At 36.6% G+C, this 14,570-nt stretch overlaps 1 protein-coding gene and 1 pseudogene across 1 annotated transcript; both read right to left on the reverse strand.

Moving 5' to 3' along the window:
• Positions 1-1,168: 1,168 nt before the first annotated feature.
• On the reverse strand, positions 1,169-5,725 carry LOC111193960 (interferon-inducible GTPase 5-like; annotated as a pseudogene).
• Positions 5,726-9,359: 3,634 nt separating this feature from the next.
• On the reverse strand, positions 9,360-11,749 carry LOC111193834 (interferon-inducible GTPase 5-like). Its single transcript, XM_049466595.1, has 2 exons — positions 11,699-11,749; positions 9,360-10,572 (listed from the first exon to the last, which is right to left on the reverse strand). The coding sequence occupies exon 2, from the start codon at positions 10,476-10,478 to the stop codon at positions 9,360-9,362; it is 1,119 nt and encodes a 372-aa protein (XP_049322552.1). The 5' UTR covers positions 10,479-10,572; positions 11,699-11,749.
• Between the last annotated feature and the right edge of the window lie 2,821 nt (positions 11,750-14,570).

Raw genomic sequence — 14,570 nt, forward strand, 5'->3', positions numbered from 1 at the left:
GGCCAACATCTTGCATCACATGGTGTCCCACAGGTCTTAAACTATCAGTTAATTGTGATAAAAACTAAAGAATGTTGATACTACTCATATTTACATGATTCTAGAAAATGTGGAAAATATGAAACACAAAATATTTGGTTGCACTTACTCGTTTAAAGTTCAATAATTTCCTTAAAGGTTAAGGCTTTTTTTTTTTAGCAATCTAAAGGCAAGGCGTCAACCGTCTTCTTGATGTATCGTGTATCTTTGCTATTGTAATGAAGGGAACACCTTGTGCGGCTCAAAACGAGCAAACAACATACTAATTTTCTTAATCACCACTCAGAGTGTCACTTTATTGCCTGCGGCCTGTGTCACTTTAAGAGCCAGGTGTGTTGCTATTTTAATGGCAAAGATATCTGGAAATGTCCAACATTTCTCAGCAGAGGAAACTGACCTGCTTGTTCACTGTGTGAAGGTACGCAAGATGGTCATTTACGTGAAAAGGCATTACGAGAAAATTTTAGACTTAAACACCCCTAAAATGATGATAAGCTAAAAAATAATGAAAACTCTGGGATTTCACTGCTTAAAGTGAGCAGATGCCCTGAAATATGTATATTTAGTTTCAAGAAGCTTTTTATTTTCAGCTATTTAAATTAGACCAGATGACAGAGAATGCAGCTGTGGGAGGAATTCTTGATAAAAATAGAAAATAACATAATATAACAACTGTTTCATCTTGTTATTTGATAAGAAAAAAAATAAAAGTAACACACTTGTCACTTGTGTATAATAGTGTGTCTGATTTTAATCTTAACTGATTCTATTTCTTCTGATATGACCCACTCTCCTGCTTGCAAACTCTCCTCAAATTCATGTAGTGCAAGCTGGGAAAATAGACTGACATGGTGTAAGAGAGCAATAACCCTGGGATGCACCTTGCGCAGGGTGTAAGGTGGGGCCCAAAATCTTCTCATTTTATTGACCAACCACTACTGACTCGTTTTCTGGAATCGTTTGTTATAGTGCAACATTCTGTGACTTCCCTTTTGCTCAGAATGTGATCAAAACCTCATATCAATGTGTTTAGTGGAAAGCCTTCCATGGTCTTTGAAGAATTCAATTTAAATTTTAAAAGAAATAGGTTAACAAAAGTAATCTGAAGAGGCAGCATTTATTGCATTGTTAGATTAAACCACAGATTCACACAAAACATAACTACTGCAAAATTACATGTATCAGATATGCTATCAAAAATCATGTATTTTACAGTATCTTGTTCATTTACATTTTTGCCACTTCTCTTTCAGTGTGTTCGTTTCTCCAGTCCTGCCTCTGTCAGCACCTTTTTTGCTTCATTTGCTAACTCTTGTAGACCATTCTCAAGGACTCCACGTGTCATGGTGAAAGACATTGTTGCTGCTGTGTGAGTTCCTGTAACAGGCACCAAACTACACAGAAACTCTCCTGCTGCAGATCCTCCCAGTCTAACCATTGATGTTTTTACTAATTCCTTCAAAAGTGGAGATTTTTCCCAGGATATCAGTTCTGGCTTGTTCACTCGTTCTGAGAGCTTCTTAAGTGATCCATCATCGAGGCCAAATGCGTAGTAGCACCTTCTGAAGAAAGTCATCACAATGACTGTGTCACACAGGAAAGACAGACCAGGCACTGGTACTGTTGCAATCCCACCAGAGGTGACAGCTGCAGCCCAGATGACCTTCCTAAACATGTCGACTTTCTTCTCCAGCATAGCCACTGAAGTGACTGGTGCAGACTGCAGCAGAGCGAACTGCTTATGCTCTGTAAGTTCCGAGTTCAGAGTGGAAACAAGCTCCTCAAAATCAAACTCAGAAAGATTCCAGGAGTTTACGAGGAACACAGGAGGGTTTCCCAGTTCATTTAGGTTTTCCTGACAATCTCTTCTGATTTTTGATAAGGTTTCCTCCCTATCAAAAGTTTTCTTTCAATCTTCTCCTCGAATATCATTGTCTACCTTTGATCTAATGAAGTAAAACTTTTTGTTCCCTTTTTGGATCTCTTTAGCCAGCATGATGTCATTCTCTCTGAATCTCTCTGATGAAACGATAAAGAAGAAATCATACTTCTCAAACTGCATTTCCTTAACATAAGTCCTTGCTATAAAGTTTAGGCTTCCAACTCCAGGCAGATCCCAAAGGGTAACATTCGACATTGTGGGGTGATTGTAAGGGGTGGGTTCAGCAGTGGTCTCATTGACTCCAGTTTTAGCTGCACCCTCATCATCATCTTCCAGACCTCTAAATGCATTGATAAAAGTAGACTTTCCTGCTCCAGTTTCCCCAATGATGGCTATGTGCAGCGAGACATTAAACAAATGATCAACAGTTTCTTGCACCTCTTGAGGAGCTCCTTCTAGGTTGCCAGACTCCTCAGTGGCTTCATCTGTATAAGAGAATCGACTGCCCATTGTCTTGGTGTCTTAAAAATGGCTGGATATCTGCAGATAAGGATATTTAGTTATTGATTTCTCTTGCTTTGCTTGTCACTTGCTAAAAACAGTTAAAAAATAAAAAAACATCATAAAAATGTATTACTGTCCATCTGAACATTAAGGGACTGCATTTACAAAGCAAATAAAAGTGTCCCAAACTGATTTTTTCACCAAATCCTATGTAATCTTTTATCTTTATCTTTTTTTATGTCCAAAAGTAGTCATACCCCTTGAACCTTTTCAGATTTTGTCTCCTACCAACCACAAACTTGTTTTAAAATGTTTTATTGAGATTTTAAGTTATAGACAACCACAAACTATCACATCATTATGAGGTGAATCTGTGTAGATTAATATCCAGCACTCGTTTGACTTTGAAAGAGCTAGATTTGTATACTGAGACGCTCCACCGCCAAGAGACCACCCCCGGTGGGGGAAGGGAAACATGGCGCCACCCCTGTTCACTTTGATATAGGCACCCTTTCTAGTGTCACTTAACGCGCCTTATAATGCGATGCGCCCTATGTATGGAAAAATAGCAGAAAATAGGCATTCTTTGATAGTGCGTCTTATAATACGGTGCGCCTTATAGTCCGAAAAATACGGTAATACAAGTCTACAATAATTGATATCAAATATTTTATAACAGCGTAAAAATAATATTAAATAGAATTTGCTTTTAGTTAGAATCAATTGTTGGGCCAACATCTTGCATCACATGGTGTCCCACAGGTCTTAAACTATCAGTTAATTGTGATAAAAACTAAAGAATGTTGATACTACTCATATTTACATGATTCTAGAAAATGTGGAAAATATGAAACACAAAATATTTGGTTGCACTTACTCGTTTAAAGTTCAATAATTTCCTTAAAGGTTAAGGCTTTTTTTTTTTAGCAATCTAAAGGCAAGGCGTCAACCGTCTTCTTGATGTATCGTGTATCTTTGCTATTGTAATGAAGGGAACACCTTGTGCGGCTCAAAACGAGCAAACAACATACTAATTTTCTTAATCACCACTCAGAGTGTCACTTTATTGCCTGCGGCCTGTGTCACTTTAAGAGCCAGGTGTGTTGCTATTTTAATGGCAAAGATATCTGGAAATGTCCAACATTTCTCAGCAGAGGAAACTGACCTGCTTGTTCACTGTGTGAAGGTACGCAAGATGGTCATTTACGTGAAAAGGCATTACGAGAAAATTTTAGACTTAAACACCCCTAAAATGATGATAAGCTAAAAAATAATGAAAACTCTGGGATTTCACTGCTTAAAGTGAGCAGATGCCCTGAAATATGTATATTTAGTTTCAAGAAGCTTTTTATTTTCAGCTATTTAAATTAGACCAGATGACAGAGAATGCAGCTGTGGGAGGAATTCTTGATAAAAATAGAAAATAACATAATATAACAACTGTTTCATCTTGTTATTTGATAAGAAAAAAAATAAAAGTAACACACTTGTCACTTGTGTATAATAGTGTGTCTGATTTTAATCTTAACTGATTCTATTTCTTCTGATATGACCCACTCTCCTGCTTGCAAACTCTCCTCAAATTCATGTAGTGCAAGCTGGGAAAATAGACTGACATGGTGTAAGAGAGCAATAACCCTGGGATGCACCTTGCGCAGGGTGTAAGGTGGGGCCCAAAATCTTCTCATTTTATTGACCAACCACTACTGACTCGTTTTCTGGAATCGTTTGTTATAGTGCAACATTCTGTGACTTCCCTTTTGCTCAGAATGTGATCAAAACCTCATATCAATGTGTTTAGTGGAAAGCCTTCCATGGTCTTTGAAGAATTCAATTTAAATTTTAAAAGAAATAGGTTAACAAAAGTAATCTGAAGAGGCAGCATTTATTGCATTGTTAGATTAAACCACAGATTCACACAAAACATAACTACTGCAAAATTACATGTATCAGATATGCTATCAAAAATCATGTATTTTACAGTATCTTGTTCATTTACATTTTTGCCACTTCTCTTTCAGTGTGTTCGTTTCTCCAGTCCTGCCTCTGTCAGCACCTTTTTTGCTTCATTTGCTAACTCTTGTAGACCATTCTCAAGGACTCCACGTGTCATGGTGAAAGACATTGTTGCTGCTGTGTGAGTTCCTGTAACAGGCACCAAACTACACAGAAACTCTCCTGCTGCAGATCCTCCCAGTCTAACCATTGATGTTTTTACTAATTCCTTCAAAAGTGGAGATTTTTCCCAGGATATCAGTTCTGGCTTGTTCACTCGTTCTGAGAGCTTCTTAAGTGATCCATCATCGAGGCCAAATGCGTAGTAGCACCTTCTGAAGAAAGTCATCACAATGACTGTGTCACACAGGAAAGACAGACCAGGCACTGGTACTGTTGCAATCCCACCAGAGGTGACAGCTGCAGCCCAGATGACCTTCCTAAACATGTCGACTTTCTTCTCCAGCATAGCCACTGAAGTGACTGGTGCAGACTGCAGCAGAGCGAACTGCTTATGCTCTGTAAGTTCCGAGTTCAGAGTGGAAACAAGCTCCTCAAAATCAAACTCAGAAAGATTCCAGGAGTTTACGAGGAACACAGGAGGGTTTCCCAGTTCATTTAGGTTTTCCTGACAATCTCTTCTGATTTTTGATAAGGTTTCCTCCCTATCAAAAGTTTTCTTTCAATCTTCTCCTCGAATATCATTGTCTACCTTTGATCTAATGAAGTAAAACTTTTTGTTCCCTTTTTGGATCTCTTTAGCCAGCATGATGTCATTCTCTCTGAATCTCTCTGATGAAACGATAAAGAAGAAATCATACTTCTCAAACTGCATTTCCTTAACATAAGTCCTTGCTATAAAGTTTAGGCTTCCAACTCCAGGCAGATCCCAAAGGGTAACATTCGACATTGTGGGGTGATTGTAAGGGGTGGGTTCAGCAGTGGTCTCATTGACTCCAGTTTTAGCTGCACCCTCATCATCATCTTCCAGACCTCTAAATGCATTGATAAAAGTAGACTTTCCTGCTCCAGTTTCCCCAATGATGGCTATGTGCAGCGAGACATTAAACAAATGATCAACAGTTTCTTGCACCTCTTGAGGAGCTCCTTCTAGGTTGCCAGACTCCTCAGTGGCTTCATCTGTATAAGAGAATCGACTGCCCATTGTCTTGGTGTCTTAAAAATGGCTGGATATCTGCAGATAAGGATATTTAGTTATTGATTTCTCTTGCTTTGCTTGTCACTTGCTAAAAACAGTTAAAAAATAAAAAAACATCATAAAAATGTATTACTGTCCATCTGAACATTAAGGGACTGCATTTACAAAGCAAATAAAAGTGTCCCAAACTGATTTTTTCACCAAATCCTATGTAATCTTTTATCTTTATCTTTTTTTATGTCCAAAAGTAGTCATACCCCTTGAACCTTTTCAGATTTTGTCTCCTACCAACCACAAACTTGTTTTAAAATGTTTTATTGAGATTTTAAGTTATAGACAACCACAAACTATCACATCATTATGAGGTGAAACTAACAAGAGACATGGTATTCAAAACGTTAATCAAATAAAAATCTGAAGTGTAACATGCAAAAAACAGAGTGAAAATTTTTTTTCGATTAGGTTTTTGAATTTGAAAGCAGTTCCCCTAATTATGTTTTTCTGTGAACAAATACGTATTACTAGCCCTTATTTGCCATGTTACATAAACAATTCTCCCTGCTTTTGCTTTCACCCCAGCCATCGTTCCTACAGACCCCTAAGAAATCTACATTAAATGAAATTTCTCATGTCTAATAGACATGCAATAACTGCATCTTTTTTTACTTTTCTTATGTAAAAGACAGCTCAGTAATTGTGTTTGAATTGAAATAATGTCTAGGTTAAAGGCATGATAATTTTTGTATCGATGCATTAAAAACAGCTGTGATTATACTACCTTTGTGACACAATAATACAGTTTTAATGACAAGAAATTAATTTACCTTAAAAACAAGATGCATGCTCCTCATTTGTCAATAAAGTACTGCAGAGAAATTCAGATGGGAGTGGGCATTATTCACAGGGGTGTGGCTTCAAAGTGGGTTCCCACTTTTATGTTTTTTTTTTTTTTTTCAGAAACTAAAGTAATGCTAAAATTGTGTATTACTCTTTATATCTGCAGGTTCTCCTGCAGGTTATACATGTAATGCAACAACTGATAATGCTTTCAGTATTGCTTATTGTAAGCAAAAACCTCAGGTTTCTATGAAACAATACGTTTTTATACAAACAATTTGCAGAAAGTGTATGTGGACAGATCTTGAAGACTATGCCTTTTGAAAGGTGGTTCTTCCGAGGTTCTTAAGCAGATGCCATATTTTAATTAAAATATGATCACTCAAAAAACTCTTTCTTTCTTTGGCTGGTGCCAAGAGTGTTGAATGTGTGCATGAAAAGTGTTCCCATGAGAGCATCACACACACTATAGACAATAGACAGGAAGTGGTTTTGCTGGTTTTGTATGCATTGTATTTCATGCATTTTCTCAGGTCAGAATTGGTGGGTTTTGCTTATGCATTTGAAATGTACCTGCCACTTTTTTTTTTCCAAACCACAAATCAGTTTACGTCTTCAAGCACCGTGAGAAACAAGACCTACAAGACCCACTCAGGTCAGAGGCACCAAATGGTGGGCAGAGAATCCAGTCAAGCTATGATGTGCCTGGAGTTCCAGTTTCTGTGTAAAACTGATTGTAAAAAATAATATAACTAAACAAAGATACAGTGCTTTCTAAAGATCAATTATGTAAATAATGCAGTGTAATTTTCAGGTAGGCTAGGTTGGAGATATTAAGCAGAATTGTTTTATTTTTTTTTTATGAATCAAATTGTTCTGTAATGTCTTTTTTGTGTGTCATTATTGCACCGTCTCATTATGTCTGTCAGTCGCCCAGAATAATAGCAGCTGCTAAGACAGCAGCTAATGGAGATCCTAATAATAAAACAAAACACACACATCTGTGGGCGTGTACTGTACTGCAGTGTAATTTGATTTCGTAAAATAGGAATGTACCTCTTACTGGCAGGATGTCACAAGCTTAACAATGTTACAATATTTGCAGGTAATTCATGCTTAAAAGTAAATTAAAGCACAAACAAATTTTAGTTGGTATTATTTAAAAGGGTGATTTGTACATATGTTTGTTTCAAATTGTTGTTTCTTTTTTATACCAGTGAAATATATGCATGCCGCACAAGCCCAAAGCATCCTCCAACCACCTTCATGGTTTACAGTTGGGGATGTGTTCTCTTTATGACATTCTACGTCCTTTACCTTTATTGTCAAAAGATACCTTTAATTATTGCAATGTATAGCATTGTGTGCATAATGATATCTATTGATATTTTGCCAATAATAATAATAATTATAATAATAATAATAATAGTAATGAGTTCAATTAGTAAAAGGTATTTTGCATTATTTCAAATGTTTGTGAAAGTCTTATACTAGCTTTTACTTCTCAAAGGAATAGTACTACTTGATATTATTGGACACAACATAATTAAGGAAAACATTAATTATAATTATCAATTTAATAATCAATCATTCGTAATTTATATGAATTTGATAATTATGAATTTAAGTTGAGCTTGGAGGCAGCCATAAATGCATGTAATATATAACAATAACGTAAAACAAAACAAAATGAAAAAGACAAACAAGCCAAGCATACTAACAGCATAAACTGTAGATAAACACTCATCAAACCAGACAAAATAACACAGAAATAAAGGGGTATATATACACAAAGACTGACAAATAACACATGGTAAAGATAACAAAGGACTACAAAAAAGGAACAGGTGAGGACTTAGGAGTGGGTCTGACATTTGCTACCCTAAAATATGAACTGTACACTGATTTTACTGTGGCTAAGTAGTATTGTACACCACTATACATATAGTGACTCAGAACAACATTTGTGTATTTACAGAAAAGTCATCTCCTACACGCTGTATAGCATAAACTAAATGGAAAAAAACAACTGTATGCGTAGTTTTAAGGAACCACAATATGTACACAATTATTCATGCATTGAAATGTACAAAATCACATAAAGGTGTTAAAATATGTGCGAATCCAATGCAGTTAATATATGCATTTAACATTTTTTCAGACACAAATGCAAATCAAAATATTTTATATTTTCACACCACAATAACACAGATTTGCAGATGAGTCAATCTTGCACAGTCCCTGTTAGTAGTAAAGAACACACTATATGCAAGAACAAAAAATAGAGAATATAGAAATATAATGTGCACTATATACATATATAATTGCATGTTATTAATGTACATATATTCATATATAAAGTACTAATGTGACATGTAGACATGGTATAAGATGAGAAACAAGATGTGCATGAGGTGGTGGTTGGGGAGAATGTGCGGTGAATGTAGTGTGACTGTGAGTGTGAGTAAAGGCCAGGGTGCTGAGTAAGGTTATATTGGGTACAGATTATCTTTAGTTCAGATGCGGGAATGAACTAAAAGTGAAGGAGGAACAGACAGCAGAGCAGTGACTAGCTTTTTTATACCCACATGAAAGAAAGAAAGAAAGAAAGAAAGAAAAAAAGAAAGAAAAAACATTTGCTGCCAAATATTTTATACAGTTTATAGTTTTTTTTTATTTTTATACAGTTTATGCTTTTTTGGGGTTTTTGGTTGGAACAAATGTACCTGTTTCTGATATTGCACACGTTAGAGCTTAGATCGGGCCCAGAAAGTCCAGAATGGACATGTCCGAATGTCCGAGCCCGAGCTGGCCCACCCCATAAGCTGTCATTATGAGCACAAGCCCAAAACAGGAAAGGCACAAAGAAGGAAACCAAAGGTGAAAACCAAAGGTGCCAAAACATTTTCACACCACTGTACGCTTACAAATGTAATATGTTTGTTACTCCAGTCCTGCTTCTTTCAGCACCATCCTCGCTTCATCTGCTAACACTGTCAATCCATTCTCGAGGAGATCACGGGTCATGCTGAAAGACATTGTCGCTGCTGCTGCGTTCCCTACAACCGGCACCATACTGCACAGAAATTCTCCTGCTGCGGACGCTCCCATTCGAAGCACTGATGATTCTGCAAGTTCCTTTAAATGAGGGGCTTTCTTCAGGGACTTGAGTTCTGGCTTGTTCAGTCGTTCTGAGAGCTTTTCAATCGATCTGTCATCAAGGCCAAAGGCATAGTAGCACCTTGTAAAGAAAGACATCACAATGACTGTATCACATGCGAAAGACAGGCCAGGCACCGGTACTGCTGCAATCCCACCAGAGGCAATAGCTGCAGCCCAGATGGCCTTCTTAAACATGCTGATTTTTTTCTCCAGCATAGCCACTGATGTGATTGGTACAGACTGCAGTAGAGCATACTTCTTATGCTCTGGAAGCTCAGAGTTCAGAGTTGAAACAAGCTCCTCAAACTCAAATGCAGAAAGATCCTTAGAGGATATGAGGAACACAGGAGGGTTTCCCAGTTCCTTTAGGTTTTCCTGACAATCCTTTCTGATTTTCGAGAGAATTGTTCCTTCATCACCTTCATGTTGAACAGCACTGTCTACCTTTGATCTAATGAAGTAAAACTTATTTTTCCTTTTTTGGATCGCCTTGGCCAACATGAAGTCATTCTCTTTAAATCTGTCTGAGATGATAAGGAAGAAATCATACTTCTCAAACTGCATCTTCTTTACGTACGTCTTTGCTGTAAACTTTATGCTTCCAACCCCAGGCAGGTCCCAAAGCACCACATTTGGAACTGTGGGATGTTCGTAAGGGGTGGGTTCAGTTGTGGTCTCAGTAACTCCAGTTTCAGCAGCACCTTCATCACCATGCCTCAGACCTCTGTAAGCATTGATGAACGTTGACTTTCCAGTCCCAGTTTCTCCAGTCACAGCTACATGCAGTGAGACATTAAACAAATGGTCGATCTGCTCTTGTGCCTTCTTCTTTGCACTTTTCAAAGTGAATTCACCGGACATCCGGATTGCTCTTTTTATGTCAGAACTCTGGCTGCTCATTGTTGCACTCTAAAAAAGGCCAGACCACTAACTGTAGATGTTCTCCAGCTGGTGAACGTCAGATATTTTATCCTCCTTTAGCTGAGGTGTAAATCTGTAAATATATAAATCAATGTAAGCACAAAATGTATTAGGAATAGATCAATTTTTACATAAAAAAATATTTCCAGGCTTTCAGGATCCAGTGGCCAGATCGTTGGGAAGGATAAGGTCATGAGGTTGTAAAAATGTGTCGTTTTTAACCTTCTTGTGACATGTCACCTCTTTTTCCAAGGCCAAATCTGCTTTGTCTGCTAAAGGTGGGAAAATATAAACAATTCTTAAATGATTCACATGGTTGATGTGGACATGGAGGATTTTTATTGATATATTCATCAATAAAAAAAGCTCAAAAGCTTCTTTCAGTATTAACAAGCTAAAAGACATGTTCCAAAATAGCAAATATTACATTTTCTAATTGGAAATGTAGTGTTGACAGAACACAAAAGAAGTGTGTAGGAGAGCAGACAGTTTTCAGCATGAACATAACACAGACACAACCAGACATTTTTTGTTGCTGCCTATCTTGAAATGTTCAAATGCAACTTGTATAATTATAAACGCTAGTGCAACGTTTAATGCCAAGTATTAGCATCTAAATTTACTCAGTGTTTTGCACAATATTGCATGGCATATAAACTTTATCAATGCAACATGTATCTTTAAAGCAACAGTCCCTTAGAATGTTTCTATTAAATTGAAATAAGTTGTGTTTCAGAGTTGGAAGGGAATTAATCATTTAGTGAAATGAATAATATGAGCGTCCTGGCATGACCGTCCCTGCAATGTCTAAAATATATTTATTTTAAAAACAGAAGGGTCTTGTAGATTTGTTAGATGTAATTGCTCTCCACATTTTAGAAAACTTATACATTTTACTCAAAAACACAGAATTTCACACAGAAATGTATGTACAATTATTTGCATTAAACAAACACTTCCACATGCTCACAAGAGAGGTCTCTAAATCCACAAAACATGCAGACTGACACTTTAACACACCACAGAAACATTAGGGTCTTATGATCATGGACATGGATTTTTTGTATGCATGTGTTGTAGCTTATATACAAAAACATCTCTGAACTCAAAGTGAGGTCAGCTTTTGTTCTTGATATCTTGCTTGATATTATCTAAGAGATGGGCAGTTACCAGTATCCAGTTTGGACTTGCATGCTTACCCTTTGCTTACTGAAATTGCCTCCAATCCCTTGAATCATGTATGGATATTAGTCACTGTAGAAGGAGAAATATGGGATTCAGTTTTCAGTCATTTTTAATAAACAAATTTTAAAATGAATTATATGTATATGTATATTTTTTTGGAGAACTGGAGATCCTCTGCCTATCTTGCAAATCCAAGTCTCAACCTTTTGTGGATACACAAACATCTTGAGCTCAAACATGTTTTCAGATGTTAAAGATCAGTATGCAGAGTGATAATATTTTTTACCTGCCTGTGCAGGCTTGATTTGATAGAGGTTTTCTGCTTTTGAAACTAATTTTAAAGAGTCATTATAGTGAATTTCCACCCTTCTAAATATATATTTTTAAATTAGATGTTACATTTTTAAATTTAATTAATTTCTATTTTATACTGATACTGTCATACTAATTCATTTTTTTTACGTTATTAACAAAAGGGCTCACATACTTTTTCCATGATCATAATGTTTTTTGTTATTATTTTTTATCACAACAAATTTATGAAAAGCATGAAATGCCGTTGCCACTGTACAGTTAGACCTAAATCCATTAATGATTGAGTATAGATTGAAAAAATTACAACACCAAATCAGATAAAATATGCTGTTTCTTTCATTGCTTTGCCATTTATTTCCATTGCAGAAAGTATAAACTGAAGATATTTGATGTTTTGTGTAATTAATCTGTCATCTTGAAAACAGCATATGTTGCTTTAATATTTTAATATACTTTTCTGCATTGTTGCTGCATTACAGGAGTGTAGCGACTTCTGTGTCAGTATAAAGCTTCTGATTTGCACAGAAAAGTTTGTAAAGGTAATTCTGTATTGCTGTGCTTGACAAAGTAATTGCTTGCCATATTTGATTTGATTACATTTCAGAGGTCTGCGATGTGATTATACAACGATAATTGAGCATCTTGATGCATCTTTTCTTTTATACAGGATTACATTTTCCTTGTTGCATGACTACTTGATACTTTTAAAGTATAGTATCTGATATAATCCCTAATGAATCTTGCTATTTAAAAGGCTCTTTAACACTATTTCTATTTACTTAAAACAGCATAGTTATTTCAATTAACCACATGACAGGGTTCCTGCAGGTCCTTAAAAAGTATTAAAATGTCTTAAATTAAAATCCTGGTAATTAAGGTCATAAACTGTCTTAAATTTGCTGTAGGTATTACATTTTTAGTGCCGATGGGAAAACAGAGTGGCCCACCGTGAACATCTAATCCAAGGAGAGAACTAATGTTAGTGGAGCCCTAGCTATGTTACCGAGGAGAGAACTAAGGTTAGGGGAGACCTAGCTAGCATACTAACGTTAGCGGTGAGCTAGCTACGTTATCAATGAGAGAACTAAGGTTAGCGGCGAGCTAGTTATGCTACTAAGGAGAGAACTAAGGTTAGCGGTGAGCAAGCTAGCATACTAATGTTAGCGGTGAGCTAGCTACGTTCTCGAGGAGAGAACTAAGGTTAGCGGTGAGCTAGTTATGCTACTAAGGAGAGAACTAAGGTTAGTGGTGAGCTAGCTTGCACACTAATGTTAGCGGAGAGCTAGTTACGTTACTGAGAAGAGAACTAAGGCTAGTGGCAAGCTAGCTAATATACTAACTTTAGCAGAGAGCTAGCTATGTTACAGAGGAGAAAACTATGGTTAGCGGCGAGCTAGCTACGTTACTGAGGAGAGAACTAAGGTTAGCAGCGAGCTAGCTAATACACTGACCTTACCGGTGAGTTAGCTAAGCTACCAGGAAGCGAAATAAGGTAAGCGGAGAGCTAGCTAACATACTAACTTTAGCGGCGAGCTAGCTATAGCTACCGAGGTGAGAACTAAGGTTAGGGGAGAGCTAGCTAACTTTAGCGGCGGGCTAGATGACTAAGACTATAATAAAAAAATAATTTTAGAACTGCAGTTCTGTAACGTCTCAGTTAGAGACACCCTTTGTGCTTGGTAAGTGTCCCTGTGGCCACATGCCCTACCCGGGTCTTAAATGATATTTATTAAGGTCTTAAAAAGCATTAAATTTTACTTTCAAAATGGTGCAAGAACCCTGCATGATACAAAATACAAAAATGTAGGATTAATTTGGTTAGGGTAATATTTAATCAAGCTACAAGGAAACCAGAAACAAGAATGAGATTATAATGTTATGGCTGACCAGTGTAATTACAGATTTACAGATTTAATTTAAAGTTGTGGCTGAGCTTTGCCTAGAAAAAGAGTCAAATATCCAATCAGAGCTCTGCAGAAGGTTGTTGGTGGCTACCAAAAATGTCTTGTAATAGTGCAGCTTCTGAGGAGACATTAAACCAAATATTAGGTGTGAAGTCTGAAGCCTTAAATAACAGGCTTTCTGGCTAATTTATTTTTCTGGAATATATTTTATTTAAGCCAGCACTGTTTCACTGTATAAGAATAAATCCTATACTTACAGCAAACTGCCTCACACCTGTTTGTGGAGATGAATAGAAATATCTGTAATTTCCTGAAACACAGAAATAATGGTTAGAATATAGCAGTTTTAACTATTTTAAATTGTTGCCCAGAAAAAATATATATGTTTGTATAAAAGATTTTACCTGCTAGGCTCTTAAGTTGTCAACAGGGTTCTGAATTGGATTTCATGTGGGGCTTAAATATAGTCTGGGTGTGAGTGTGTCTTTTAGCTGCTGAGCAGAAATCAGTGCTTAGGCATCTTGGGCATTGTTTTTTTTTTCCAGATATTTTAGATGCAGGTAGTATACTGAGAGAGAAAACTAAGGAATGTATTGGGGCTTTGGTGCAAAGTTTAGGCTAAAATGTGATGCACAAGTTCAAATTCATGTTAACATAATAAGCACTT

This window comes from Astyanax mexicanus, chromosome 17, assembly GCF_023375975.1.
Source record: "Astyanax mexicanus isolate ESR-SI-001 chromosome 17, AstMex3_surface, whole genome shotgun sequence".
Taxonomy (NCBI): Eukaryota; Metazoa; Chordata; class Actinopteri; order Characiformes; family Acestrorhamphidae; genus Astyanax; species Astyanax mexicanus.

Coding starts and splice junctions, on each gene's coding strand:
- LOC111193834 (XM_049466595.1), bottom strand. CDS start 10,478: ATGAGCAGCCAGAGTTCTGACATAAAAAGAGCAATCCGGATGTCCGGT.